Source organism: Dromiciops gliroides, chromosome 4 (genome assembly GCF_019393635.1).
Source record: "Dromiciops gliroides isolate mDroGli1 chromosome 4, mDroGli1.pri, whole genome shotgun sequence".
Taxonomy (NCBI): Eukaryota; Metazoa; Chordata; class Mammalia; order Microbiotheria; family Microbiotheriidae; genus Dromiciops; species Dromiciops gliroides.
In genome coordinates this window covers 109,799,525-109,812,674 of record NC_057864.1, presented here as the reverse complement: position 1 = coordinate 109,812,674, position 13,150 = coordinate 109,799,525, and the positions used below count along the sequence as shown (strand labels likewise).

Below are 13,150 nucleotides of genomic sequence, written 5' to 3'. Positions count from 1 at the left end.
ATTGTATGCCAATCAACTTGAAAATCTAAATGAAATGGATGAATATTTACAAAAATACAAACTGCCCAGGTTAACTGAAGAGGAAATAAAATCCTTAAATAAACCCATATTAGAAAAAGAGATTGAACAAGCCATTAATGAACTCCCTAAGAAAAAACCCCCAGGGCCAGATGGGTTTACAGGTGAATTTTACCAAATATTTAAAGAACAATTAATTCCAATATTATACAAATTATTTGGAAAAATGGGTGAAGGAGTTCTACCAAATTCGTTTTATGACACAAATATGGTGGTGATACCAAAACCAGGCAAAGCAAAAACAGAGAAAGAAAATTATAGACCAATTTCCCTAATGAATATTGATGCTAAAATCTTAAATAAGATATTAGCAAGGAGATTACAGCAAGTGATCACCAGGATAATACACTATGATCAGTGGGATTTATACCAGGAATGCAGGGCTGGTTCAACATTAGGAAAACTATTAACATAACCAACCACATCAATAAGAAAACCAACCAAAATCATATGATTATCTCAATAAATGCAGAGAAAGCTTTTGACAAAATACAGCACCCATTCCTAATAAAAACACTAGAGAGTTTAGGAATAGGTGGAGCTTTCCTTAAAATAATAAACAATATCTACCTAAAGCCATCAGCAAGTATTATATGCAATGGAGATAAATTAGAGGCCTTCCCAATAAGATCAGGAGTGAAACAGTGATGTCCATTATCACCCCTAATATTTAATATTGTCCTAGAAATGTTAGCTTTAGCAATCAGAGAAGAGAAAGGAATTAAAGGAATTAGAATAGGCAAGGAGGAAACAAAACTATCACTCTTTGCAGATGATATGATGGTATACTTAAAGAATCCTAGAGAATCAACTCAAAAATTACTTGAAACAATTAACAACTTTAGCAAAGTAGCAGGATATAAAATAAATCCACATAAATCATCAGCATTTCTATACATGACCAACAAAGTCCAGCAGCAAGAGATAGAAAGAGAAATTCCATTTAAAGTAACGGTAGATAATATAAAATACTTGGGAGTCTACTTGCCAAGACAAACCCAGGAACTCTATGAACACAACTACCAAACACTCTTCACACAAATCAAATCAGATCTAAATAATTGCAAAGATATCAATTGCTCACAGATAGGCAGAGCTAATATAGTAAAAATAACAATACTACCTAAATTAATTTACTTATTCAGTGCCATACCAATCAGAGCTAGAAAAAATAATAACAAAATTCATCTGGAAAAACAAAAAATCAAGAATATCCAGGGAAATAATGAAAAAAAAAATGCACAGGAAGGTGGGTTAGTGGTACCAAACCTGGAGCTTTACTATAAAGCGGCAGTCATCAAAACTATCTGGTACTGGCTAAGAAATAGAGTGGAGGATCAATGGAATAGGCTAGGCACAGGAAATGCAGTAGTAAATGACACTAGTAATGTAGTGTTTGATAAACCCAAAGACTCTAGAGCTTCTGGGATAGGAACTCAGTATTTGACAAAAACTGCTGGGAAAACTGGAAGATAGTATGGCAGAAATTAGGCATAGACCAACATCTTACACCTTATACTAAAATAAGGTCAAAATGGATACATGATGTAGACATAAGAGGTGATACCATAGGTAAATTAGGAGAGAAAGGAATAGTCTACCTATCAGATATTTGGAAAGGAAAACAGTTTATGACCAAACAAGAGATAGAGAATATTATAAAATGCAAAATGGATGATTTTGATTACATTAAAATAAAAAATTTTTGTACAAACAGAAGCAATGCATCCAAAATTAGAAGGGAGGCAGAAAGCTGGGAAACAATTTTTATGGCCAGTACTTCTGATAAAGGCCTCATTTCTAAAATATATAGGGAACTAATTCAAATTTATAAGAATCCAAGTCATTCAACAATTGAGAAATGGTCAAAGGATATAAACAGGCAGTTTTCTGATGAAGAAACCAAAGCTATCTATTCCCATATGAAAAAATGCTCTAAATCTCTGATGATTAGAGAGATGCAAATTAAAACAACTCTGAGGTACCACCTGACACCTATCAGATTGGCTAAAATGACAAAAAAGGAAAATAATAAATGTTGGAGAAGCTGTGGAAAAACTGGAACACTAATGCATTGTTGGTGGAGCTGTGAACTGATCCAACCATTCTGGAGAGCAATTTGGAATTATGCCCAAAGGGCGATAAAGCTGTGCATACCCTTTGACCCAGCAATACCACTTTTGGGTCTTTTCCCCAAAGAGATCATGGAAAGGGGAGAGGGACCCACATGTACAAAAATATTTATAGCTGCTCTGTACGTGGTGGCAAGGAATTGGAAGTTGAGGGGATGCCCATCAATTGGGGAATGGCTGGACAAGTTGTGGTATATGAATACAATGGAATACTATTGTGCTGTAAGAAATGATGAGCAGGAGGAGTTCAGAGAAACCTGGAGGGTCTTGCGTGGGCTGATTATGAGTGAGATGAGCAGAACCAGAAGAACATTGTACACAGTATCATCAACATTAAGTGTTGACCTACTGTGATGGACTATATTCTTCTCACCAATGCAATGGCACAGAAGAGTTCCAGGGAACTCATGATAGAAGAGGATCTCCAAATCCAGGAAAAAAAAAAAAAGAACTGTGGAGTATAGATGCTGAATGAACCATACTGTTTCTTTTGTTTTTGTTGCTGTTGTTTTTCTATTTTGAGGTTTTTCGTCATTGCTCTGATTTTTCTCTTATAACATGACTAATGTAGAAATAGGATTAAAGTTATTGTGTGTGTGTGTGTGTGTGTGTGTGTGTGTGTGTGTGTGTGTGTAAATAACCTATATCAGATTACCTGCTGTCTAGGGGAGGGGGGAGGGAGGGGAGGGAGGGAGAAAAAAATCTGAAATTGTAAAGCTTGTATAAACAAAAGTTGAGAACTATCTTTACATGTAATGGGAAAAAAAAAGAAAATACTTTATTAATAATTAAAAAGGAAAAAAAGAAAAAGGCAAAGATGATGATGGAGCATTTCTGTCAAAGGCACCCCCTTTTGGGGCAGCTAGGTGGTGCAGTGGATAAAGCACTGGTCCTGGATTCAGGAGGACCTGAGTTCAAATCCGGCCTCAGATACTTGACATTTACTAGCTGTGTGACCCTGAGCAAGTCACTTAACCCTCATTGCCCTGCCCCCCACAAAAGGCACCCCCTTTTCCCTGATTCCTCAGGCTCCTAACCTTGGCAGACATTGTCCTTGATTCTTCCCCTCACATACCTCATCAGTTGTGAAGTCCTGCTGTCTGCCTCCGCAGCTTTCACACCTGACCTCTTTTCTTTACTCATAGTTATGACATCAGCTCAAGTCCTCATTCCTCCTTGTCCAGACTACTGCCTCCTGATTGGTCTCCCGGCATCAAATCTCTTCCCACTCCACCTCATCTTTCACACGGCTGCCCAAGTCATTATCTTCTAGAGACCAGGCCATGCCACCCCACTACTCAGACTCTAGTAGTTCCCTAACACCCCTAGGTATACACACAATCAGGTCCCCACCTATCTTTCCCGGTTCCCCTTTTCTCACTGGACAGTCCATTCAAACAGGTCCCTCTATTACTCACACATAGCAGTCCTCCATGCCTCGAATGCACCCCCTCCTCCTCCCTGCCTTGCAGAATTCCTCACTTCCTTCCAGGCTCAGCTGCCATCTACAAAAAGTCTTTCCTGATTCCCTCAACTACTAAGTGTCCTCCCTCCCCAAATACCTGGCATTTATGTTTTTTTATTTACTCTACATCTACTCATAGGCATCCATTTTTCTCCATAAAGGGAATGTAACCTCCTTGAGAGCAAGATTGTTTTATTTCTTTTTTTTTTTTTTTGGTGAGGCAGTTGGGGTTAAGTGACTTGCCCAGGGTCACACAGCTAGTAAGGGTTAAGTGTCTGAGGACGGATTTGAACTCAGGGTTCTCCTGAATCCAGGGCCAGTGCTCTATCCACTGCGCCATCTAACTGCCCCAAGATTGTTTTATTTCTGTCTTTGTACCCTGGAAACCCAGCATAGTAATAAATACTTGATGATGTCATGACTGAAGATAGGAAACGAGTCCTGAGGTCTGGTGACAATGACAAGGCTACGTGCCAAATATGAATTTAGTAACAAATATTTCTTAGCACATTATATGAACAGAATTTTGGAATTATGGAAGTGACTAAAATGTTGATAGTCTTTGACCCCAAGGTTCTGCTGCCAGGCATAAAACCCAAGGAAGTCAAGAGCAAAAAGGCCCCATGTACCCTCAAATATTTATAGCAGCACTTTGTTTCATTGGGTTTTTTTTGCAGGGCAATGAGTGTTAAGTAACTTGTCCATGGTCACACAGCTACTAAGTATAGCAGCACTCTGTAAAAGCAAAAAAATACCAGGAAATAAAGTAGATGGCCATGGAGCTGGAAATGCTTAATTAAATTATAAAACATAACTGAAATGGAATACAACTGTGCTGTAAGAAACAATGTGACAACTGTAGAAGCATGGGAAGATTTCTATGAAAGGAGCAAATTAAAGTTGGGAGAACCAGGAAAACAATATGTATGACTGACTACAGCAATATAAATGGGAAGAACCAAATCCAAACTGAAAACTAAATGCCACAAAATTACAGTGATTAGACTTAGCCCCAAGGAAGAGATACCAAAAGAGACGACACCTTCCACTTCTCTACAAAACTGAGGGACTACACATGTGGAAAACCACATACAATATCAAACTTCTCTCTTCTATTGGTTAGGCTTTTTTTGTTTGTTTTGTTTTGTTTTTCAGGGCAATGGGGGTTAAGTGACTTGCCCAGGGTCACACAGCTAGTAAGTGTCAAGTGTCTGAGGCCGGATTTGAACTCAGGTACTCCTGAATCCAGGGCCGGTGCTCTATCCACTGCGCCACCTAGCCGCCCCCTATTGGTTAGTTTTAAACCACCATACCCCCTACCCCTTTAGCTTTGTTATAAGGTACAAAAGGCCTTTTCTCTGGGAAAGGGAGGCAGAAGGATACAATGGGAGATGTAGATGATGGAAAAATAATTATCAATAAAAAGTTATTAAAAAAAAACCAAAACAACCTGGGCAGCTAGGAGGCCCTGGATTCAGATCCAACCTCAGACACTTGACACTTACTAGCTGTGTGACCCTGGGCAAGTCACTTAACCCCAACTGCCTCATCAAAAAAATAAAAATAAAAATAATTTTAAAAAACAAAACAAAAAAACCCAAGACCATGTCATGTGCATAGCACTGTGCTAATATAAGAAATGAGCCAACCAATAACCAGTGGAGTAAGAGTCTACCAGTCATTAGGGGCTGATGAGGGAATCATTTATCTGGATCAACAAAATCCAGGAAAATCAGCTGGAAGCCTAGTCCTGGAGATGCCTCCTGAAGCCCAAATACCCAGGCATAGCACGAGGGGCTAATTACGTACCTGGCATCTATTACAGAAAGGAGGTTTTCAGCTTCTAGTCTCTGGAAGACGTGTGGGAGCTGCACCAGGACCTGACTAATGGAGCCAGTCATTGGGATGCTTCTCACAGCTACCTGTAAAAAGTCATCAAAACCTTTAGGAAGGGAAGGAGGATGAAGAACAGCACAATATGAGATGTGGACTTCTCTTTGTGGGTGCTTCCCTCCATTTCCCCACAACCCTTTTCTGCCTGGGTGGGAGGTAAGTGTTGTCCTCCCCTTTCTTTTGATACTTCATCAGCCTCACCCTCCAATGAAATAATATCAATAATAATGATGAGGAGGAGGATGATAACAGTGAACATTTATATAGCATCTATAATGGGCCAGGCACTGTGCTAATAAGCACTTTACAAAATTATATGATAATTGGACCCTCGCGCCTGGGAGGTAGGTGTTATTATTATCCTCATTTTACAGATGAGAAAACTGAGACAGAGGTGAAGTGACTTGCCTAATGAATAAGAGTGGGGAGGCCAGAGTTGAACTCAGGTCTTCCTGAGTCCAGCCCCACACTCTACCCACTGCACTACCAAAGGAATGGGAGATTTCATCATTACTCTGCTTGAGAAACCTACCTGCCCTTGGTAATTGACACAGTACTTGCTGAAGACTGAGTTGATCTGGGCCTCTTGCAAGGCACCAAACAGCAGTGTCTGTCGGTAATACTTGGCCCAGTTATTCAGGCTCCACATGCGCACTCGAGAGAAGTCCACCCCGTGAGAGTCCAGGGGAAGTAAGTTCATATGATTCATCAAATGCTATGAACAAAAGGTGAAGGAGTCACATTTTGTTGGATGCAGTCAATGTGTGGGCTTGTTTGGCTTCACTATGCACATTTGATACAAGGGTTTTAGCTTGGGTTTCCCCCCCTTCCTTTCTTTTTTTCACTGAGGGAAAGGGCCGGAAAGGGAGATAGTAATAAAAGGGTTGGCTCCAAAACGAAAAACTCACTATCAAAGAAGCTTTTTAAAAAAAATGAACAGAAGAGAAGACCAAAAGGAAACAGACAAGCAGGGCAACTGTGAAAGTTATTTAGTTATACACTTAAAAAGAACAGCAAACTGTATGTAAGACATTTATGGTTTCATGGACAACCATCTTTTATATACAAAAATACTCATTTTATTTGGTATTTTAAGTTCTTAATTTAAAAAGAAAATGCAAACGCTATGAAAAGAAGTGTCTGCCTTGTCAAACTCATTTTTAGTGCCTGTACAAGCCTATCTGGATACTTCTCAGTCTGTGACCAGCAGGTTCTCTGCCAAAAGCCTGATATTAATGAGGTCTTCGGCAGGGACAAAGGTTTGATCACCAAGGGAGAAAAAGCTGTTGCCCAGGCACACAATGAACACCTTAAATCCCACAGCTACCACAAATGATGAAAGCAGAACTAGGTGAGGAAGTCTGGTCAGTTCATCCTAACACCTCTACTCAATGACTTCCAAAGACTCTCTATCACCTCCAGAATCAAAAATAAAATCCTCTAGGTGGTGCAGAAGATAGAGTGTCAGGCCAAGAGTCAGCAAGACTCATCTCCCTAAGTTCAAATCTGGTTTCAGAAACTGACTGGTGGTGTGACCCTGGGCAAGTCACTTAAGCCTGTCTAACTTAACTCAAGTTTCCTCATCTCTAAAATGAGCTGGAGAAGAAAATGACAACAACTCCAGTATCTTTGCCAAGAAAACCCCAAACAGGGTCACAAAGAGTTGAACATGACTGAAACAACTGAACAACAACAAATTTGAAAAAAAAAATCTGGAATTATGCAGACAAAGTGGCTAAAATGTCCATATTCTTTGACCCAGAGAACCACAGTGACACATCTAATCCTAGAAAGTCACTGATAAAAAGAAAGGTTTCATATATATATAAATATTAGCACTTTTTAGTGCTTAGTAGCAAAGAACAGGGGGTGGCTAGGTGGCGCAGTGGATAGAGCACCAGCCCTGGATTCAGGAGTACCTGAGTTCAAATCCGGTCTCAGACACTTGACGCTTATTAGCTTGTGGCCCTGGGCAAGTCACTTAACCCCCATTGCCCCGCCAAAAAAAAAGAAAAAAGGGGGTTGAGTAGCAAAGAACAGAAAACAAAGTAGATGCCCATCTATTGGGAAATAGCTAAACTAATTGTGTCACATGAATATAATAAACAATTGCAATGCTGTAAAAAATGATCAATATGATGAATTTAGAGAAGCAAATTCCACCTGAATTAATGCAGAGGAAAGAAAAGCCAAGAGAACAATATGCACAGTGGCCACAAAATAAACAACGAAAAAAACAATGAGAAGTGAATATAGCAAAATGACAAAACAACATGTGGCCCCAAAGAAGAAATACAAGATATCTCCCCCAATTCCTCTGCAGATGTGAGGGATCCAGGGGTGTGCAACACAACATGTAATTCAGATTTTTTTCAATGAACTGATCAGTTTGGGTTTTTTTCCCCCTCTTCTTTCTTTGAAGAAATTTAAATTGGTTTCTGGGTGGAAAAAAGTGCTTTGCTGGGGCACAATTTTTCCCCCAGAAATGGCCTTACAAGAACTCATTTGAATATGTAGCAAGGTTTCAAGTTGGATCCCTTTATCATCAAGTATTTATGCCAAAAAGCAAGCTAAGTGGTACACATTTGGAGAAAACATTATTACCAGGACATGCTCCCAATTCTGCATCAGATAAATGTCAACTTGGTCAATGATGAGAATCTCTATGCTTGATAAGAAGTCAAAGTCCCTCTTCTTTTCTCCTTCTGCACCAATAATGGTCCTCAAGCCAAGAGGGGAGGCAATGAGAATATCCGAGGAGTAAAATGGAGCATAAAGTCGGATACCTCGCTGAAGAACTGCAACTCCTGCACCAAAAAAAGGAGTCAAGCTTTGTAATTGGCTCATTATTTAACAGAGAGTCATTTGTATGCTGGAGAAACAATCCTGAATGTGCCCTTCATTAAGCACTGGTGCTTGGGTGTAGCCTCCCACCAGGGATTTCCAGTCAGCCTTGAAATCTGATGACAGCCACTGAGCTCAACTGTGTTCCCAACTGCCCATGGTAGAGGCATACACTCTGCCAACAACAACAATACTTCCATCACAGAAGAAACACCAGTTAGCTTCTTTAAGAGGTATCATCCTTGGAAGGTCTCAGAGGTGTACCCTCTTCTCTCCTTGTGGCCTGGTACGAAGAGTATTGGCTCCTGAGTGAGAGGACCTGGTTCAAATACCACCTTTGACACCTGCTACCTGGATGACTTGGACTTTGATTTAATTCAGAACAGGCCTCAGTTTCTTCATCTGTAAAATGAGAGTTGGAAGAGCTAGTGTCTGAAGTCTTTTCTAATTCTATCTGAAAAATAGATCCCCTGATAAAATGTAGGTTCCATGAGACTAGTGACTGTGTCATTTTTTGTCTCTGTATCCCTAAGACCTAGGACAAGCCCTGGTATATAGGATACTACTAAATGACCCCCATGATCCTTGCTAGGCAGACCCAGGCTAGATCTATTTTCCTATCTTGTTTACAATCTCTTCCTTAAGTGAGACCAGAAAAGAATAGGTAAGAAACACCCAGGAGTATTCAATACACCTGGGAGACAGGGCATATGCTTTTCCCAGCATGTTCCATAAGGATTATAGCCCAGGCAGGGCCAAAAGTCTAAGACGCCAGGTGTCCTATCTATCTACATCTATTAAGCCATAGCCTAAATTTATTATCTTCTGCACTGGCCCATTAATAAGAGTAATAATTAACAACTTTATTACCAATTAAGAATGGCTGTGTTTCTTAACTTTCTTGTCAACAGATCATCCTTTATCTAAGTGTGGTTAGAAATGGAAAAAAAATATTAAGTCACAAATATTCCTCATAGCTTAGATTTAAAGTGGAAAGAAAAGCTTAGTTCAATGACCTCTTTTTAAAAAAAATGCTCACAAGATTTCTTTTCTAATTTCTCAATATATACCTCCCTACTATATCCTCCAGAGAGCCACTCCTTATACTACTTTAAAAAAATAAATAAATAAAAGATAGAAAGAAAAAGAAATTCAGCAAAACTAACCAAGACATTAACTAAGCCTGGCATTATATGCAGTATTCCTCGTCCAAAGTCCTTCTCACCACCACACTGCCCTATCTCTACAAAGGAAGGGAGAAGTGCCCAAACCCCCTCATTTTAAAGATGAAGAAACTGAGGCTCAGAAAAGTGATTTGCCCGTGGCCCACAAGTAGTAAGTGGCAGAGCTGGGATTTGAACCTATATGCTCGGACTCCAAATCTAACACTCTTTGGGAAGCCAAGCAAAGAGAGCCCTGCTTAACCGGGGGCAAGAACACATGCAGACACACTTGGAGAGGAGAGAGGGTTGGCTTCACAGTTCTACAGTGAGCTGGAACCAGTTAACTGAAGCACTGCTCAGGGGAAGTCCCATAATAATGACAAATAAAAACAGGATTCATGGACAAAAAAGGCATCTTGGTTCAAAGCACAGCCCCAGGTTGCCACTAAACTATTATTTCAGACTCTGCATGGATCAGATGGACACATGTAGCAGCTTGTAACAATGAACAACCTTTTCCTCCCTGGGTTAAAACGACTGTGCACATCCTCCCTTCCCCCACAGCATCAGGATAATAACCTTCCTCCCAAGGCTGTTATCATGCAGCAGAGAGCAAGCTTGCATCTGCCCTGCTGAGCCTGTCCATCTCCCTCACCACGGGAACTCCTGACAATCGGCCCACGAGTGAGCTCTTGACATACAGGCTGCTGAGCCAGGGAGGAAAGGGGATTGAAGCAAACGACAGTCACACCATCCACTTGGCCAGCACGTCCCACTGCGGGACATCTCAGCTTGTGTCTTTACTTGTTTGCAGGGAGGGCTCCCTCTATAAAAATACAACTGACAGCTGCCTCTTCCATCAGGTTTGTTTGTTCAGCACAATGGAAAGTGCCGTGGGTTTTCTTCTGGCCTGAAAGTCAACCTCCTGCAGGCCTTCTGATTCTGCTTAAGTGGCTGCTCCAGCTTCCTCACCCCCTGCTGCCCTGTGTTCCCATAACAGAGGGAAAGCAATGCAGCAAGCCTCCTCTTCTGCTCAACACCGGGTCCCTGACTACCCAGCAAGCCCTCCTTACCGACGGACAGACTTGCTATGTATCCCAAACCCAGCACTGGCACACCAGCCTGTGAAGACAGTCCACAGTTACTCACTATATGCAGAGCACTGTATCAGGATAGAAAAGAACAAGTAGACAAGGGACATACACATTTGCATCAGAATCATAACATACACAGGAGAAACTACAATCCCATAGCAAGTCCACACTAAAAACTGAGAATGAGTACTGAAGAAATGCCAGATGGGGGCACAGATAATAAAAGTAGCTTATCTGTTCCACCCAGGAAGGCTTCCTACAACAAGTGGTCTCTGAGCTGGTTTTAAGAGGAAGGACACAGACTGACAAAGAGAGGCATGGGACATTGAGAAGTACTACGGCCCTTAGGGTAGGCACAAGAAGCCGACCACTCTGTCCCACAGGCCCTGTATGAACAACCTCTCCAGACTAATCTAAGCAGCTCTGGTCACTCCAATTCCTCTAAGAGTTTCTTCCCACAATTATAGAAAGGGTTTTCTTTACCTAGTGGTGTTTAAGTATCCCCTTACAAACCTAAGTCTTTCCTGTGTGTTCTGTGAACCTCGCCAGTGAGACTTCTCTAGAAAACATCTTCCCCCTAACACCATGAACTTCCCAAGGGTAGCATCTCTCCTATTAGCATCGCCAGCCATGATGAAACACACTTCCTTCCTCTTAGTAGAAAGGCTGGATGCTATGGGTGCAGAATGTTTCATCTATTGATGGATAGAGCTGCTTGACTGGCTTCTTTTCTTTAGCTTTTCTCTTGTGATGAGGGAGGGCTCCACTAGAGGGAACCACCAGCTGTCAGACATCAAGGACAAAGGTCTTTTCAAACATGACAGAGATGCCTGTTTACTAGGGCAAAGAAATGATCAGGTTTATCCGATCTGATCTAGGATGCTGGACGCACAAAATGAGGTGGTTCCATTTTGTTTCAATTTTCCCACCTACCTATCCGGAAGTGGTCATCAATGTTGCCAGCAAACACAGCATCATAATCCTCAGGTCTCTTCAGATTGGGAGGTCTCTCATCTGGGTCAGACCCATATTCTCCCTTGAACCGTTTTTTGTTACTCACATCTATTTTCTTCTTGCTCCCTGCCTCCAGGAGACTGATGAAGAGCTGGACCACTCGAAGAGCAGCCTCCCGGAAAGGAACAACAATTAACACCTGCAGAGGGACAAAAGGCCACGGGGCAGAGAGAGAAGTAAGTACTGGATGTGAAGACACAAGCCCTGCCCCAGCTTTTTCTACTTATTGCCTGTGTGACCTCAAGCAAATCATGGCCTCAATTAACCCCATCTTCCACATTTGAAATAATGAGGGGGATGGTACAACTCTAGAGGAAGCCTGTTAGCCATCTCCCAAGAGAGGGGAGATGGACCCCAAGGTTCAGCATGGACATGACCAATGTGGGAATTTGTTTTGCTTGACTAGGCATAGGATTTTGTTTTTTGTTCTTTTTCCCAAGGCTGAGGATGAAAGGTAGAGAAAATAAATGCTTATTCACTGCAAAAAAAAAAACAACCAAGATTGCTAGAAATAGATAAATAAGCTTGCACCCAAAGAGGTAAGAAAATGTACTTCCTTCCATTCTTTACAAAGGGAGGGAGACTTTGAGTGAGAAACATGGCATGTACTTGTAAGATTCAGTTCATTAGTTTTACTAAACTGCTTTTTAATTCCTCTTTTTTTGTTTTTATAAGGGTTGGCTAGAAAGTTAAGAGAGAAGAGAAATATGTCTGAAAATTAAAGTAATATAAAATTCAATAGGTAACCAAAATAAACAAAATTTTGTAAAAATTTAAATCAAGTAACTATTCCACAAGCAAGCACTTAAGTCTAGAATTCTCTCCCTCTGCAAACCTCATAAGAGGCCAACATCTTCCCAGGGAGAGGTCCTCATGGAAAAAAGGTAATTTTTCTCTCCCAAAGCAGTCCTTTTTAATGACATCCCCAGAGAATCTGTTGAAGCACATCCTGGGGGAAGTACCTTACTGGAGATGGCAATGCCCCTTGGTAAAGGGGTGCTCACTCCAAGACACCCCAAGGGCATGATCATCAGGACTTATACAATAGATGAACTATGTGGTAGTGGGTGATTAATTTATATTATTATCAAAGAATGAATACATGGTTCCTTAAAATAATCCAGCTTTCCTAGGTGCAATTTTCCCCAGAAATCAAGATAAAATATTCTTGAAATCAGAACATGGGTAAATGCAAAAATGGTAATTGACGAACAAATTCAATTAAAGTGTAACTTATTAGCAGACATCTATTGCTTAAAGCAAATCGTTTTTCTAAAATTTTGCCAAGAGAAACTAGAGTGCAGCACTTATAGAACAGATTTAATAAATACCTGCTAACTAATACAGTATCTTTTTGAAGCGCCCATGCAATCACCTGAATAAACTAGATTTTCCCTTCAAGCAATTTCCGTTAGCATAAACTTGTTTCAGGGGCTTTCTACCTCCTACTTCTGAGCTATCAATCAA

General features: G+C 40.8%; 1 protein-coding gene across 1 annotated transcript in view; it reads right to left on the bottom strand.

Moving 5' to 3' along the window:
- The window catches only part of UTP25 (UTP25 small subunit processor component), a 53,701-nt gene that overhangs the window by 27,513 nt on the left and 13,038 nt on the right, over positions 1–13,150 (bottom strand). The window contains exons 7-10 of the mRNA XM_043962652.1: positions 11,603–11,822; positions 8,173–8,375; positions 6,101–6,283; positions 5,485–5,597 (exon numbers count right to left, since the gene is read on the bottom strand). Of these exons, the coding sequence (XP_043818587.1) occupies positions 5,485–5,597; positions 6,101–6,283; positions 8,173–8,375; positions 11,603–11,822 (719 nt within the window). The remainder of the gene's footprint in view (positions 1–5,484; positions 5,598–6,100; positions 6,284–8,172; positions 8,376–11,602; positions 11,823–13,150) is intronic.